The following is a 14442-nucleotide window of genomic DNA, read 5'->3' as shown; positions in this document are numbered from 1 at the left end:
CGGCCAGACCAGATGTGGAGTGTGAGGAAGAGAAGGATCAAGGGTGACCTCGCAGTTTTGGCCAGAGCAAATCAAGGACACGGAGCTGAGACGGCCGTCGTGAGGCTGAGATGAAGGAGTGCTGGTCAAGTGTCCTGGGCTGTGCCTACGACAGAAGCAGCACTCAACATCCACTCTGGTTTTGTCGCCGCTATCGTGATACTGCTCCATCGCGCACACACGAGGGAGAGTCACTTGGCAACGCCTGGCCGTGGGAACCAGAAGAGAAAGGAGACGGAGAACTGGGGGCCGTTCGACACGAAGCAGGAAAATGATAAGGCGAACAAGACAGCTGTCTGGGAATTTCTACGGGGCCACTTTGGGGGCCATTCCAGAGAGCAGATGTAGTACCAAAGTGTCATCGAAACGAGTATTTCGGCTTCCTCCGAGGAAAGACTCTGACAGAGGGGTTGTCTTGTTGGGGGGGTAGGCTGCCTCTGAGCAGTGAGCTCCCCATCATCAGAGGAGCTCAGAGATGGCAGCGGACAGGACAGGCTCCGAGATCCCCACCGGTCCTCTGCAGCCACCCCGTGCTCCGAGATGCCAGCGTTTCAGGGTGGCTGGGGAGGGCACGGCTACCCAGGGTGGGAGAGGTGTCTTAAGGGGTATCTGGGGTCCTTTCGACTCTGCTCTGGGACCCTCTTGTTATAGGGGTGCCTCAGGAAGGGCTGACTCACACTGCAGCATAGAGGCCTCCACAGGCCGAGTGGTAGAAACCTCGAACCATGGTGTGCAGGACAAAGGTCATAAACTGGAACCAAAAAAGGGGAGGGAAGAGGTTAAGAGTGGGCGTGGCGGCAGGACGAAGGGTGGATGAGGAGATTGGGACACGGAACCTCGCCAAGCCCGGCCACACCGGCCCACCCTCTCCATGACCCCACCTACTAGAAACACTTCCTGAAAAACCCAGGAAATAGACCCAGAGGACAAGAACCATGTTTCCTGGAAGGCAGGCGCCCCGGGAACTGTCCCTCTGGAGGGGTCCTAGGAGGCAGGGAAAGTGGGGAGGATGGGGGTGGGTACCTGGAGGTGTAAGCTCTTAATGAGGCAGGTGATGCCAAAGGCCACCAGCAGGAAGTTGGTCAGGGTGAAGGCGCTGATGGCATTGGTGAGCTTTTGGATCTTGCGGTAGCGCGGTCTGGCGGACTTGGTGGCAACCCCGTCCCTGAGGAGAAAAGGCCATCATTGGCCGCTGCCTCTACCTCCCCCGCAGCTGCCCCCCCCAGCCTGGCCCCTCCCCCTCCCGCGGTGCCTTTGCCATCAGGGCAGCAGAAAAAGGTGAACAGTGCATCTCCAGCCCTGCATGTCTCAAAGTGTGGCTCCCCCACCAACACCACCAGTGGCCTCTGGGCCCTTCCTCAAAAATGCAGATGCCAGAGCCTCGCTCCCACCCGAGACTCGCGGGAGTGGGGCCCAAGGATCTGCACTCAGACAAAGATCCCAAGTATTTCACATGCACAGTGATGTCTGAGACTCGAGGATGGGAAGGAAGGCGGACAATGGGGAGCACTCACACCCTCTCTCATCGGAAGCCCCAGCAAAGTGTCTCTGCCCACCAGAATAAACGAACGTGACTGCCCGGCAAGCCCCTCTCTGTGGCACGATCAAGGGCTCTGAGGCTGGCCCAGGGGAGAAGTCATGGGGCTGGGATGAGGGCAGGCTGCCCACTGGTCCTAGACAGAAGGGCCCTGCTAACGGACCCTGGGCATCAGGAGCAGGGGGCAGAGGAAGAAGGCTGGGTGCCAGAGCACCACTGCTGTGGAGGGCACTTCATTGTCCCTTAGGTGCCTCCTCTCCTGGTCTCCCTCTCCTAGCCTCTCGAGGACTATGGGATTAACACAAAAAGAGCACAGCAGTCAGAAGACCTCGGTTCAGGATCTGACAGTGGTCTCCAGCCAACAAGACGGCCCCCAGTGAACCCCGTCTGCTGGTATTCCCGCCCTGTGGAGTCCCCCTCCACACTGTTCCAGAGTTACTCTGTGTAACTGACAGAACACCACAGAAGCAACGGCTTGTCGCTTTGGAGATTACATTATGAAAGACACCGCAGCTTCTGTCTTGGTCTCCCTCCCTTAGATTTCACTCTGGGGGAAGCCAGCTGCCTCGTCCTGAGCATCCCTGCTAGAGAGGCCCAGGTGGGTGGGGTGGAAGCAAACTTCTCGCCAGCAGCCACATGAGTGAGCTTAGGATCAGGTTCTCCAACCCCTGACAACACTTCAGATGGCTGCAGCCCCAGCCAACAGCTTGGCTGGAACCTGGTGAGAGATCCTGCTACCGTCTGAATGTTGGTGTCCCCCCCCCCCCCAACATTTATATGTTGAAATTGTGATGCCCAAGGTGATGGGATCAGGAGGTGGGGCCTTTGGGAGGTGGCGAGGCCGTGAGGGTGGAATCCTCCTCACGGGATCAGTGCCCTTATAAAAGAGGCCTCTCAGAGCTCCCTAGTTCCTTCTGCCATGTGACAAGTCTATGACCCAGAAGAAGAGCCTCACTCAACCACACTGGCACCCTGATCTCAGACTTCCAGCCTCCAGAACTGTGAGAAACAAATTTCTGTTTATAAGCCACCAGTCTGTGGTATTTAGTTATAGGAGCCTGAACAGACCCAGATAGACTCTGACAGAGCCACCCGGCTAAGTCATTCCCTGACTCTCAGAAACTATATGAGATAATAAATGTTTGTTGTTTAAAGATGCCAGGTTTAGGGGTAATTTGTTATGTAGCAATAGATACCCAATATATCCACTCCATCTCTTCCTAGCCTTAAGAAAGGTTTAGAGTGTACCTTTTACAACATAGGTTCTAGAGCCTGCTACTAAAAACTGTGTGATCTTGGGTAAGTTACTTAACCTGTCTGTGTCTCAGCCTCCTCCTCCTCCTCTGTGAAATAAAGATAATGTGGCTACCTCAGAGAACTATTGCAGGACTAAATAAGACAATGCAAGGTGCTTAATGCTCAGTCAGCTATACTCATTAACAAGCAAGCCATGTCCCCTCCTAGCCTCAGTTTCCTCATCTGTATAATGGGGAGGTACCCCTTCTCCCCCAGGGCTCTTGGGAGAATGAATAAGATGCCGGATGTGAAAGCACACAGAAAATGAAAAGCACCGTCTAGCCACTTGCTGTCACCAGCCCTGTGTGGGTCACCTGGCGTCACTGAGGGCAGTGAGTTCGGCGGGGGTGTCCACGCAGTCCTTGATCTTCCAGTCCATGATGCAGCCAATGAGAGGGCAAGTGAGAAGGCACAGCAGCTGCATGACCCCAAAGATGAAGGAGTAGAATCCAACTGGGCAGGGCGGGAAGGGAAGTGGGGTCAGAAGCTGGCACGGGGGATGCCAGCCGCCCAGTGGGCACCACCACCCACTTCCGGTGGAGAAGAGAGAGAGCCAAATAAGCCTTTCTCTGACCCCAGATCCTTAGCTCCCCCAAACGCCCAAGGTGGCAAGGGTGGGTGCAGGCCAAGGGCCTCAGCTTTTGTCCCCCTACCTGTCTCTTCTGCCTTCTGTCTCAAGTCGACAGTCTCTGTTGGGGGTGGGGGGGTGGTGGGGAGCCAGGGTAAGAAGCCAGCCAGGGTGGCTCTGCTGTGCCCCCCACCCCCCATGGGCTCAGCAGCACCTCACCATGCTCCTGGCCACTGGTGACCACCAGGTGCTCTAGCATCTTGTTCATGGCGGCCATGTAGAAGATGACTCGCAGCTGGGTTACGCCCATGGTGAGGAGGCTCCACAGGAAAATGGGAGAGCAGAGGCTCTTACGGAAGGAGACGGACTCTGGGGGCACAGCAGGGGGCACCCCTGAGCCCCAGATCTTCCATTTCCCTCTGAATGTCCCCGCCGATGCAGTTCTAGTGAGGGCTCTGCCGTTATGTGACTGTGGGTACAGACTGGTTTCCTCAAAAACAAGGGTTCAGACTCAACTGGCCTCCAAGTTCTTGCCTGGCTCTGTAACTGTCTCAACAGAACATTTTCAGGTAACCTCTGAATTTGTAAACCCTATGCTTAGTGTGATACATAACTCTAGCTACCGTGTATTAAGCACTTACCATGCGAAGCATGCTTGACACATTTTACCCCCATTTAACCCAATCGCACAGCACCCCTATCTTTATCACATTTTACACACGGGGTGGCTGTGTGGCTCAGGGAGTTGCCTGAGCTCACGGAGCTGGGAAGCTGCAGGGCACACCCACAACTCGGCCATGAGAGGACCGGCAGTGGGGATAACACCCCATAACTTCACAGCGTTCTGCAATTTACAAAGAGCTTCCGCCACCATGGTTTCATCCAATCCTCACAACTACCCTTTGAGAGGTGGGCGTTATTAGTGCCAGTTTTAAAGATGAGGAAAGTGAGAGCAGGGTAAGTGCTCTATCCAAGTCACGTGGCCTGTAAGTGGGCAACGGGACTCAAACCCCTATCTCCGGACTCCAAGGCCAATGCTCCTTCACTAACCTCAGAGCTGACACCTTGGGAAGTGGCCCCGGCGGAAGGCAGGTTGCGGCTCCTCCTGCAGCCAGCAGGGGGCGCCAGCCAGGCGTTGGAGGACCGGGCCTGGAGGCGGGCTCACGGGGTGGTTTGTACTGCATGCAAGAGGCTCAGGCTTTGCAGGAAGTCTTGATGAAACCAGCTGGCCCGCAGGCCTAGAGACCCTGCCCCATTCTGGAAGCTCCTTCCTGCACCCCAAGGAATCCAGCAGAGCACCCCTAAATCTGAACTCCCCAGAGTTCTCTAAGCTCTGATTCCCGCCCACCTATATCATGGAGTGGTGTTGTTAGAACTGAAGAAGGGAGAGGCGAGCTCTGGGGCATGCATGCTCACTAGGTGTGAGCACCCGCCCTCCCCATCCCCCAAGGCCGGCACCCTGACCAGACAGACACTCACTCTCGTGACGATTTTCTGAGGTGCGATGAACGTCCTGGGAGGAGATGTCGATGCCATCCCCCTCCATGCTGGGGGCCTTCTGGCTCAGCCGCTGGCCCACGATGGTCACATGGGTGTAGAAGCGGTCACCTGTCACCTTGTGATCCAGGGCCAGCCCGGTGAGCTTGATCTTCTTCCTGCCGGCAGCCAGGCGGGGACAAGTGGGAACCAGCCCCACAGAACCCCCCTCAACAGCCTACCTCAAGGGGGCTGTCCCAGTCACCCCAGGGGTGCTGAGCACCCCTTACGCAGCTCTGACATGCCCATCGATAAGCTCCCTGTGCAGGGCCCACTTCCAGGGACCAACTTAGCACCCAGGAAGTGAAGGTGGACTAGTTGTTTTCCACTGGGGCTGTTGCCACGAAAGCAGCATTAAGAACTCAGACTGGAGTCACAGAGCCTGGTTCCAACCTTAGATTCATTCCCTTTTCAATGGTATGACCTTAGGAAAGTGACTTGGTTCCCCGCACCTTTGTTATTAATGGAGTTAAGAGAATCCACCTCATAGAGCTGTTTGAAAATAGTGTGAGGGCTAAACAGTGCCTGCCATACAGGAGACTCGATAGACACCAGCAGTTTAACGGGCACCCTATGTGCCCTGTGGAGCATCACACACACACGTGTCCCCTGGCAAACTAACAGGGGGTCAAGAAAAGATGGCATTCGGGCTGTCCCACAAAGTGTAGGGTATTTGATTCCTTCGTATTCCCCTTCTAGGTCCACAAGGCACGTGGCACGATTGCTGGGGGTCCCTCCTTCTCTGATCTCATCTTCCAAACCCAGAAAGGATAATAATAACAACAGTCACCAGGTTTTGACCGCCTATTATGCGCCAGGAGAGGGGGGTGGTAGGATCGGGCCCGGTACAGACGAGAAAGCAGAGCTCGGAGTGCTCAGGCGATTTGCAAATCCAGTCTCTCTGACTCCACAGCTGATTCTGTCCCCCTCCTATCCCAGGGCCCCCACAGAGCCACTCACATGTAGCGGCCTTCCTCAGGAGCGGGAAAGGATTCACTGGGCCAGTTGAGGGCACAGTTCAGAAAGATAAGGCAGGCCAGGGCCGACCAGGTGAACATGATGACCACAAAGGGCACGCCGGCATCGTAGATCAGCTGTGGGGGGAGGGGACAAATCAGCTGTGGGGGAGGGGACAGACCTGTGGGGGAGGTCCCCCAGCCCCAGACCCACCTTTTCCAGCCAAAGGTAGAACCCAGACCTCGGAGGCCCTAGGGAAGGTCTCTTCTACCCCATTCCTTGTGCCCAGTTTGCAGATGAGGAAACCAAGGCCGGAAGTTGAGAAAACTAGAAACCCGACCACCTCTGCCTTTTTCACTGCAGCACCCCCTAGAGTGGGATGAAGGAACTGAAGTTGCTGGCCACAAGCTCAAAATGTCTTCGAATCTCAATTATTATCTTGAAAGACACACAAATCCTGCTTGACTCCGTGCACATTTGATTTTACACAAAAATGTCATTTCATTTTATGTCCAAAAGAGAATTAAGGCTCTAGGTTTATCAGGGCCAATATCGTTTATCCTGCCCCTTCTTGGCCTGTTCCCCACGGGAAAGACAAACCGAAGCTGACAAGCCTTATCTCATCTTTCACAGGTGCTCCCAGGTGCGACACTGAGTGGGGAGGGGAGATGTACAATGCTCTGCTCACGGCCTCTTAACCCAGGACAAGTAGGTTCTGAATTGACTGGGTTTCTGTGCCAATGTGCCGGCCTTTCTACTGGGGAAGCCAGGTACGTGAGATGGTGGTACTCTCTTGTCCTCTGCCACCCTCTGCCTGGGATGACTGACTGGCCTCTCCTCAGACTACTGCTCAGAGCTCCAGTGCTGCCCAGGAAAACTGCTCCTCCTGGGGGCTCCTTGGGCCTTGGGGCTCCTTCTTCCCTGGGGGCAGGACAGAGCTCCACCTCAAGCCACACTTAGTTGCCTGAGCCAAAGAGAAGGGAGAAATGCTGTTGCCTGACCTACTGAAGGCCACCCTACCAAAGTCCTTTTCAGACACTGAGCAAGTGCCTGCTAAGCTAACAAGTTAACTGCCTGAGCCGGAATGTGAGGGGCTTACGGTGGCCCAGTTGAAAGGGCACTTTGTTACCATTTGATATCAGAGGGAGGAATGAGGCCCCAAGGTTGCCCAGAACTAGAACAAAGGCCACTGTGCTGACCTGTCTAGGATCTGGCCTGGCATGAACTAGTTTTGTGACCTTGGACCCAAGCCACCCAGACTCTCCAGGGCAGGGGAAGGAGATGTGGCCAGTAAGGTGGGGGGAGGCCAGAGAACCAAGAGCCTTGAATGCACGTGAAGAGGTTGGACTTGATTCTGCAGGCGAAGTGGGTGTGTGAGTGAGTCCTCCATGTGTGATCACTCTGGAAGTCATGTGAATGACAGATGGGAGAGGGGAAAGATCAGAGGCAAGGACACCAGCTGGGAAAGCCCGCACTGGCCCATGAGAGAGGACGAAGGCCTGGACGGGGACAATGGTAAGGGAAAGGAGGGGAGAAGAGAAATCAGACCCACGGGTTGGCAGTAGCGCCTAGACTCAGTGCTCTACCTCCCTGCCGCCCCCCTCCTTTCCCGCCCAGGTGGTGGAGACTGACCTCTAACTGGCAGGAATTAGGTCACCGGACACTAGCCACTCTGTACCCAGCCCCGTACAGTTCTTGTGTGAAGGCAAAAGAAAACCCAGTGACCTCACTGTCTCCGCAGGAGCTCCTTACCTTGACTCCCAGGAACGTGACGGCAGAAGAGGCATAGGAACCGATCATAAGAGCCATGATAGTGGGGCCCTTGCTCCCAAACATGTTGGGCAGCTGAGGGAAGAGGACAGAGCCAGTGAGCAAGGCAGACCCCAACATCCGCCCAGGGTTCCCCGTTCCCAGCTCCACCAGAAAAACCTGGCCGCGTCCGGCCCGGCCGCCCTCACAGTGAGCTCCAGGAACACCAGCCTCCTGGGACACCTCAGGAGAGTTCAAAGGCAAATCAATGGTGGAAACTGCTCTAACCCCTCCTTATAGACGCCCAAGGCACTTTAGCATCTTAAAAGGCCCCCGGAAGCACCCTCAAAGAGAAATTTTGTCAATTTTTTTTAACCCCAGGTTTTCCCCGGGTGCTCATGGATGCCTCTTTATCGTGTGACGCTTCTTCATGACCCACGGAATGGGTGGTTAAGAAACACTCATCTGCTTTGGAAGGTATATAAATGTCTAATCACTGTGTTGTACATCCGAAACTAATACAATACTGTGTGTCGACTGTCACTGGAAAGTGAATTAATTCTTTAAAAGAGAAACACTGATCTCGTGCAACTCATTTGGCAGATGAGAAAACTGAGGCCCAGAGAGGGGAAGAAACGTGCTCAAGTTTGCAGAGCGTGTTCATGACTTTCTCCGTCCGGCTGCTCTAGCTCTATCCCAGACCCCAAGACTGTGACCATGGCTGTCTCTGGAACAGGATGGTGCAGGACCCCTCATGGGACAGGCTAGGGCGGCGAGGGCGGGACTAAGGGAGGCCAGGTGTCCAGGTGGCTCTGACAGACACAGACCACCAGCAGAGAATTAACTGATTGCATGTTCTGCTCTGTTGGCCTGAGCCAGGTCCTCAAGGGAGGGGACAGCAAAGTTGGGCCCCTCTCAGCGTACACTCCACTTTCTCCACCATCCTCCCCGCACCAACAGATCCCACAGCTGGGACGGCTTATTCTCCACGGAGGGGAAATCGAAGCCCAGAAGAGAAACCCCAAATAGCTCTGGAAAGAAAGGTGGATAAACACAGAGAATTGAGTCCCCCACCAACCTCCAAGTAGCTGTGAAAAGGGTGTGGGGCCAGGTGACTCCGACTATGGCAGAGGTTTGCCCTGGCGCCCTGTATCTGCAAGGCACGTTGCCAAGACCTCCAGTGATAATTGTCAGGGCCAAGAGCGGCCAGGCCCTTGGAGCCGCCCCGCTACCCCGCCCCCAACCCAAGGGTCCCAGGACGCTGCCTCCACCCAGCACGGGGGCGCAAGGCCAGCCCGCTAGCTAACCCCGCGCTGAAGGGCTGGGGAGCACTAACGTCCAAGCCCAGATCTGTCCCCGCGGGATCCGAGCTCGCGCAGAGGCTCTGGGGGTGGGGACGGCGCCGGGCCCTGCCATTGGCTGGAGATCCCTGGCGCCGGGGCCGGGGAAGGCGCGGCGGGGCCCCCTAAGCCTGCCCCCCAGGACGGCCAGCGCAGGGTCCAAGGTCAGGACCCCGCGCCCCGCAGCGCTGGGCAGGGAGGGGAGACGGGGTAGGGCCCTGAGCCAAGCTGCACAGCCTGGAGAAGGGGCTGCGGAGGGGGGCAGGAGGAAAGGATCTGCTTCCTTAGAGTTGTGAAATGTCCTGGGCTGGAATGAAGGGCTGAGGTGAAATTCGGCCAAAAACACCCAGTTTGGTGGTCAGGCGGCCCTCCTCCGAGATAAACAGCCCAGACTGAGATTAAAAAAAAAAAAAAAACAGCTCCAGCCAGAAACCACTCCCCCCAACCACACACTCATAAGCCTTGAACCCTTACACACGTAACACTCACCCACATATGTCAACATACACACCCAGAGTGACACACTCAAAACTCGTACAAATGTGTAAGAGGTCAGGCCATGTGAAAACTGTTTTTGCAGGTCAAGTAAGGTCAAGTGTTGGCAATTTTATATGGTGCAAACGAATACACTCACAAGGAACGCATGTGCCTTCTCCCAACCTTTCCTGTGGACACGGCACACGTACACAGCGAGGCAAACACACACTCTGTCCCAAGCGGCTCCCCCCCACCCCCCCCTCCACCCTGTCACTATCGCATTACCCAGTTTTATTTCCTTTCTGGCACCTATGACTACGGACATAATGTATTAGTTTACTTGTTTGGGGGATTGCCTGTTTCCCTAAGCCCCAGATGCCAGCTCCAGGAAAGTGAGGAAATCCAGTTGTTTGTCCTGCAGCCCCAACGCCTAGAACAGACCTCAATAGACAGTGTGAGCTCAGGACACACGCACATCAATTTGATCTGTGTCTACTGTCCCTTCTCCACTCGCACCCTCACTCACTTCTACCCCCACCCCACTCCAGGGCACCCTGCTGCCAAGCCAGAGGCTGTCATACTCGCCGTGAGTGAAGAGAATGTCAGGCAGATGCCACCAAAGCCGTTCAGGGACAGCGCCAGGAATATCAACGGAGACAGAACTGCAAAGGGGAGAGGGGTGGGCGAGGGCATTTGGGAGCTGTGGGAGGCCAAGGGCGAGAGCTGGGGTAAACATCCATCTTCAACCCACTCATTCTTTTCTTGTGGGGGCACAAGAGGCCAGACCTCTTACCTTTGGTGTCCCGAGAAGCAAGGGCCGTGAGGGTGCAGGACGCAGCGAAGCTGGCACTGTGGAGATTGGGGGGGGAGGAGCCGACTGAACACTCTGAGCCTCCCCTCCCCCCGCAGCACCAGATCCTGCCCTCCAGGTCCCCAAGGCCCAGCCACCTCACCTGCCAACCAGCCGTGTGGGCCGCGGGCCAAAGCGGTCCATGAGGATCCCCAGTGGCAGGGTGGTGGCGCTGAGCACGAAGGAGCCGATGGTGAATCCCAAGTTGAGCATCTCTTCCTGGCGTGCGCAGCCGGGCCACCAGAACTGTGCATCTTGGGTGATGTTGGTGGTGTTCCCAGCTGAGGAGGGGGAAGGGAGGGCTCAGCACATGACAGCAGGAGCAGCTGGGCACAGGAGAGAGCAGCCTGGGGTCAGGGGTCCTGCGCTCGAATCCCATACCTCTGATTTACTGCCTGCCAGGTTGGGGGTGGAGGGAGGGGGCCTCTGTAAATGGCGGCAACTAGTATCTGACCCAAGGGAAGTCCTACACCCAATCAGAGGCCTGAACACTCGGAGCCTCCCCTCCCCCCGCAGCACCAGACCCTGCCCTCCAGGTCCCCAAGGCCCAGCCCGGCCACCTCACCTGCCAACCAGCCGTGTGGGCCGCGGGCCAAAGCGGTCCATGAGGATCCCCAGTGGCAGGGTGGTGGCGCTGAGCACGAAGGAGCCGATGGTGAATCCCAAGTTGAGCATCTCTTCCTGGCGTGCGCAGCCGGGCCACCAGAACTGTGCATCTTGGGTGATGTTGGTGGTGTTCCCAGCTGAGGAGGGGGAAGGGAGGGCTCAGCACATGACAGCAGGAGCAGCTGGGCACAGGAGAGAGCAGCCTGGGGTCAGGGGTCCTGCGCTCGAATCCCATACCTCTGATTTACTGCCTGCCAGGTTGGGGGTGGAGGGAGGGGGCCTCTGTAAATGGCGGCAACTAGTATCTGACCCAAGGGAAGTCCTACACCCAATCAGAGGCCTGAACACTCGGAGCCTCCCCTCCCCCCGCAGCACCAGACCCTGCCCTCCAGGTCCCCAAGGCCCAGCCCGGCCACCTCACCTGCCAACCAGCTGTGTGGGCCGCGGGCCAAAGCGGTCCATGAGGATCCCCAGTGGCAGGGTGGTGGCGCTTAAATATGCTCACGGACATCAAAGTATTTACCAACATGTAACATTCACTTAATGTCCAAGCTTGGGGGGGGGCGTGTAGACCCCCAAGAGGAAGCACCCTCAAATCTGGGGACAAAGTAAGTGAGTGATACTCGGTTGATGTTATAGGAATTCACTTAAAACTCAGAGGACGCTTTCCCCATAAATGACATTCTGATGAAATAATAGCTAGTAATTATTGAGCACTTAGCTATGTTCTTTTAGGCATTGTTCTTGACGGTCACTGTATTAACTCACAGCTAATGAAGTCTCTCCAGTCTCCAGATGATGAAACTGGGGCACAGAATTAGGACCATGGCACTGCCCTCCGATACCCTTTAGACATCAACCTGGAGGACTTGTCTTCCAGGTAAACTGCCAACTTGGAGTTGTGACAAGTTAAAGAAAAAGGACAGTGATGAGGGAAAGAGGGTGATTTCGCTTCACTCAGTGCTCAGGGAACCTGAGGTGGCTGTTCCCTGCCTTCTTTTTGTTACTTAGGCATCATTGCCAAGGGCAAACTCAGGGTGCACTTGGAAGGAGGAAAGGCTGGGGCCTACATTCTCACCACGCACTAGCTGTGCAAGCTTGGACGAGTAACTTCCTCTCTTTGAGCCTCAGGCCCCTTGGCTGTAAAAGGAACTTCCTTAGGAAATTCAGTTGAAGGTGAGCAAAGACCTTTGCACAGGGCCTGGTCCAGAGACTGTGCTCCTGAAAAAGCTGATGAAGGGGAGATGGTGGCCGCCTGAAAGGTCACTGCGTGGTCAGCCTCTTCTCTATGTGCTGAGGATCCCACAGTGAATAAGACAGGAAGCTTTTGGCTCTTGTGGGGCTTATATTAGATAATAAACAAGGAAAAGAGCAGATACTGATTTAAAGAGTGACAGGTGCCATACAGGAGGATGTGACAGCACCTGAATGCTGGGGGAGGGGGAGTGGTATCTGCCCTCAATGGTGACGTGACCCCCGACTTCCGATATCCGAAGGGCATGCAGGTGGCAGAAGGGTGATCTACCTAAGTGTTAACATCAGGAAGAACATGACGAATTTTCAGATCATAAGTGCTGGCCAACCAGGCAAGGAAGTGACTTGGGCCATGGGGAGTTTCCCATTGGTTGGGGAGGATCCTCAGGCACCTGGAAGAAGCGGTTAAAGGTTTAGACCACATGGCCTTTGGGGCTCAAGCTAGCCCCATAATTTAGGGATTGTATGATCACTCTTCATTCCTCCGCCAGGTTTGCCCGCATCCATTTATCCTACATACACACACTCACTGGATATCTGCTGGATGACAGGCACCGTGTTGGGACGTGGACAGTGCAGGAAGAAATGCAAAGGTAATTTAGACCAGAGGCTGCACACGGGGGACCAGACATGGCCCTCACACGAGTTTTGTTTGGCTTGGAAATTTTAATTGGGTGCCAGTTTAAAATCAGGAGCTATAACATAAAAACCCAGAAGTCTGGCTTCTCTTTAAGAAGTCAGAAGATCAGGCCATCGCTGGAGCTGAGTGGAGGCCACCCCTCTCCAGCAGGGCTTGCTGGGTCCTCCGAGTCTTCACCTCACTTTTAGCTCTAGGTCCCCCGAAACCTCACCTCACTTTTAGCTCTCGGACATTAGCCATCTTACACCTGCCCTGATTCACCAATTACTAACCGCCCAACCTCTGTGAACACTTGAATTTGCAGCCCCTGACTTTTAGACACTGTCCCTGCTCCTAAGTCTTTGACAATCGAATGACACTTTCCTCTATGAACAGTCCCACTAGCTCTCAATTAATTAACACCTACTTTGTGCCAGGCTTTTTAAAGTAGTATCTCAATTTAATTCTCACAACCACCGTAAAAAGTGAGTATATGATCGCCATGTTATAGATGATGAGGCTCGGAGAAGCAGAGTTGCTCACAGCCACACAGCGTCCTACAGGCAGGCTCCGATTCAAACTCAAGACCGTCTCCAGAGCCCGCGCGTTCCCCTGCACCACAGAGCCCCCTCTGTCCTGAACGGGGCAGCTTAGCACGTTTCCCAGGCTGATTTGAATGCTGGCAAGGAAACATGTCCTTCCATTGGTGCGGGATCCCAGCCACCTAGGTGGCTAAGAACTCCAGGTCAATTAACGCATTTGTTTCTCTGGTTTATCGATCAGCCTCTTGTGAGTTTGACTAATATGAGCTAGTTCCTGAGACCTGATCACTCCGCGTGGCTGGATAAAGCCAGACTCCCGAAGCAATAAGGAAGCAGGCCAAGATGCGAAGACCTCTTAGACCTCTATCGGTGTCGGGATGACAGAAGCGGTCTCCGAAGTCCAACCCTTTTACAGACCAGTCAAGTGAGGCGTGGGGTGGGACAGAGAAAACATACTGGGTTAGTGATAGAGTTAGGCTTAGAAGCCACAGAGAACAGTGTTTCCTCAAGTGTGGTCCACACAGCAGGTGGAGAGCTCCAGATGGGCTTAGGAGGCATATGCAACGGTGTTTGATGTTTCATAGTTATTAGCCTTCTGAACAAGCATCAAAAACACACATACGCACACACATATGTATATGTACATACAAATATATACATGTATGCCACACATGTATATATGTATTTATTAGGAATACATATGTATACGTATGGAGGCATTAGAAACATGGGCATGGTGTGTGTGTATAAGTAACATCAAACCCAAGATTCTAAGGATGTTACGCTTTAAAATGAGGTTAATTTTTTTTAAGCGAGTTGATTTAAAAGGAAGAATTAAGTAAATAACAGCACTTATGGCACACAGAAATAGCAAAATCATGAAGGTGAACTACAAATGACTAGGTCTGGGGAACGCCGGAAAACAGGAACGTAGCTAAATTCTGGCTCCACTAGCTGTGCCGCTGCAACCCTGAGGCTCTGTTACCCCATCTGTGAAATGAGGGTTGTGGTGGCAGCCACTTGAGAGGCTGGCTCTGAGGATCGCCACACAAACACTCACAAAATGACCCCA

General features: G+C 54.6%; 1 protein-coding gene across 5 annotated transcripts in view; it reads right to left on the bottom strand.

The window, feature by feature from the left end:
* The window catches only part of SLC43A1 (solute carrier family 43 member 1), a 28034-nt gene that overhangs the window by 5269 nt on the left and 8323 nt on the right, over positions 1 to 14442 (bottom strand). For 3 of the 5 annotated variants that reach the window (XM_023522617.1, XM_023522620.1, XM_011379030.2), the window contains 11 exons: positions 10915 to 11092; positions 10293 to 10348; positions 10085 to 10161; positions 7686 to 7778; positions 5937 to 6070; positions 4920 to 5095; positions 3660 to 3809; positions 3526 to 3561; positions 3187 to 3325; positions 1063 to 1204; positions 717 to 790 (listed from right to left, as the gene is read on the bottom strand). In XM_023522617.1, the coding sequence (XP_023378385.1) occupies positions 717 to 790; positions 1063 to 1204; positions 3187 to 3325; positions 3526 to 3561; positions 3660 to 3809; positions 4920 to 5095; positions 5937 to 6070; positions 7686 to 7778; positions 10085 to 10161; positions 10293 to 10348; positions 10915 to 11092 (1255 nt within the window). Of the gene's footprint in view, positions 1 to 14; positions 146 to 716; positions 791 to 1062; positions 1205 to 3186; positions 3326 to 3525; positions 3562 to 3659; positions 3810 to 4919; positions 5096 to 5936; positions 6071 to 7685; positions 7779 to 10084; positions 10162 to 10292; positions 10349 to 10452; positions 10669 to 10914; positions 11093 to 14442 lie in introns of those variants that run through there. The other 2 variants (XM_023522618.1, XM_023522619.1) reach the window with 2 other exon arrangements.

Source organism: Pteropus vampyrus, unplaced genomic scaffold (assembly GCF_000151845.1).
Source record: "Pteropus vampyrus isolate Shadow unplaced genomic scaffold, Pvam_2.0 Scaffold352, whole genome shotgun sequence".
NCBI lineage: Eukaryota > Metazoa > Chordata > Mammalia > Chiroptera > Pteropodidae > Pteropus > Pteropus vampyrus.
Note: the sequence above shows the minus strand (reverse complement) of the source record. Positions and strands in the feature narration are given on the sequence as shown.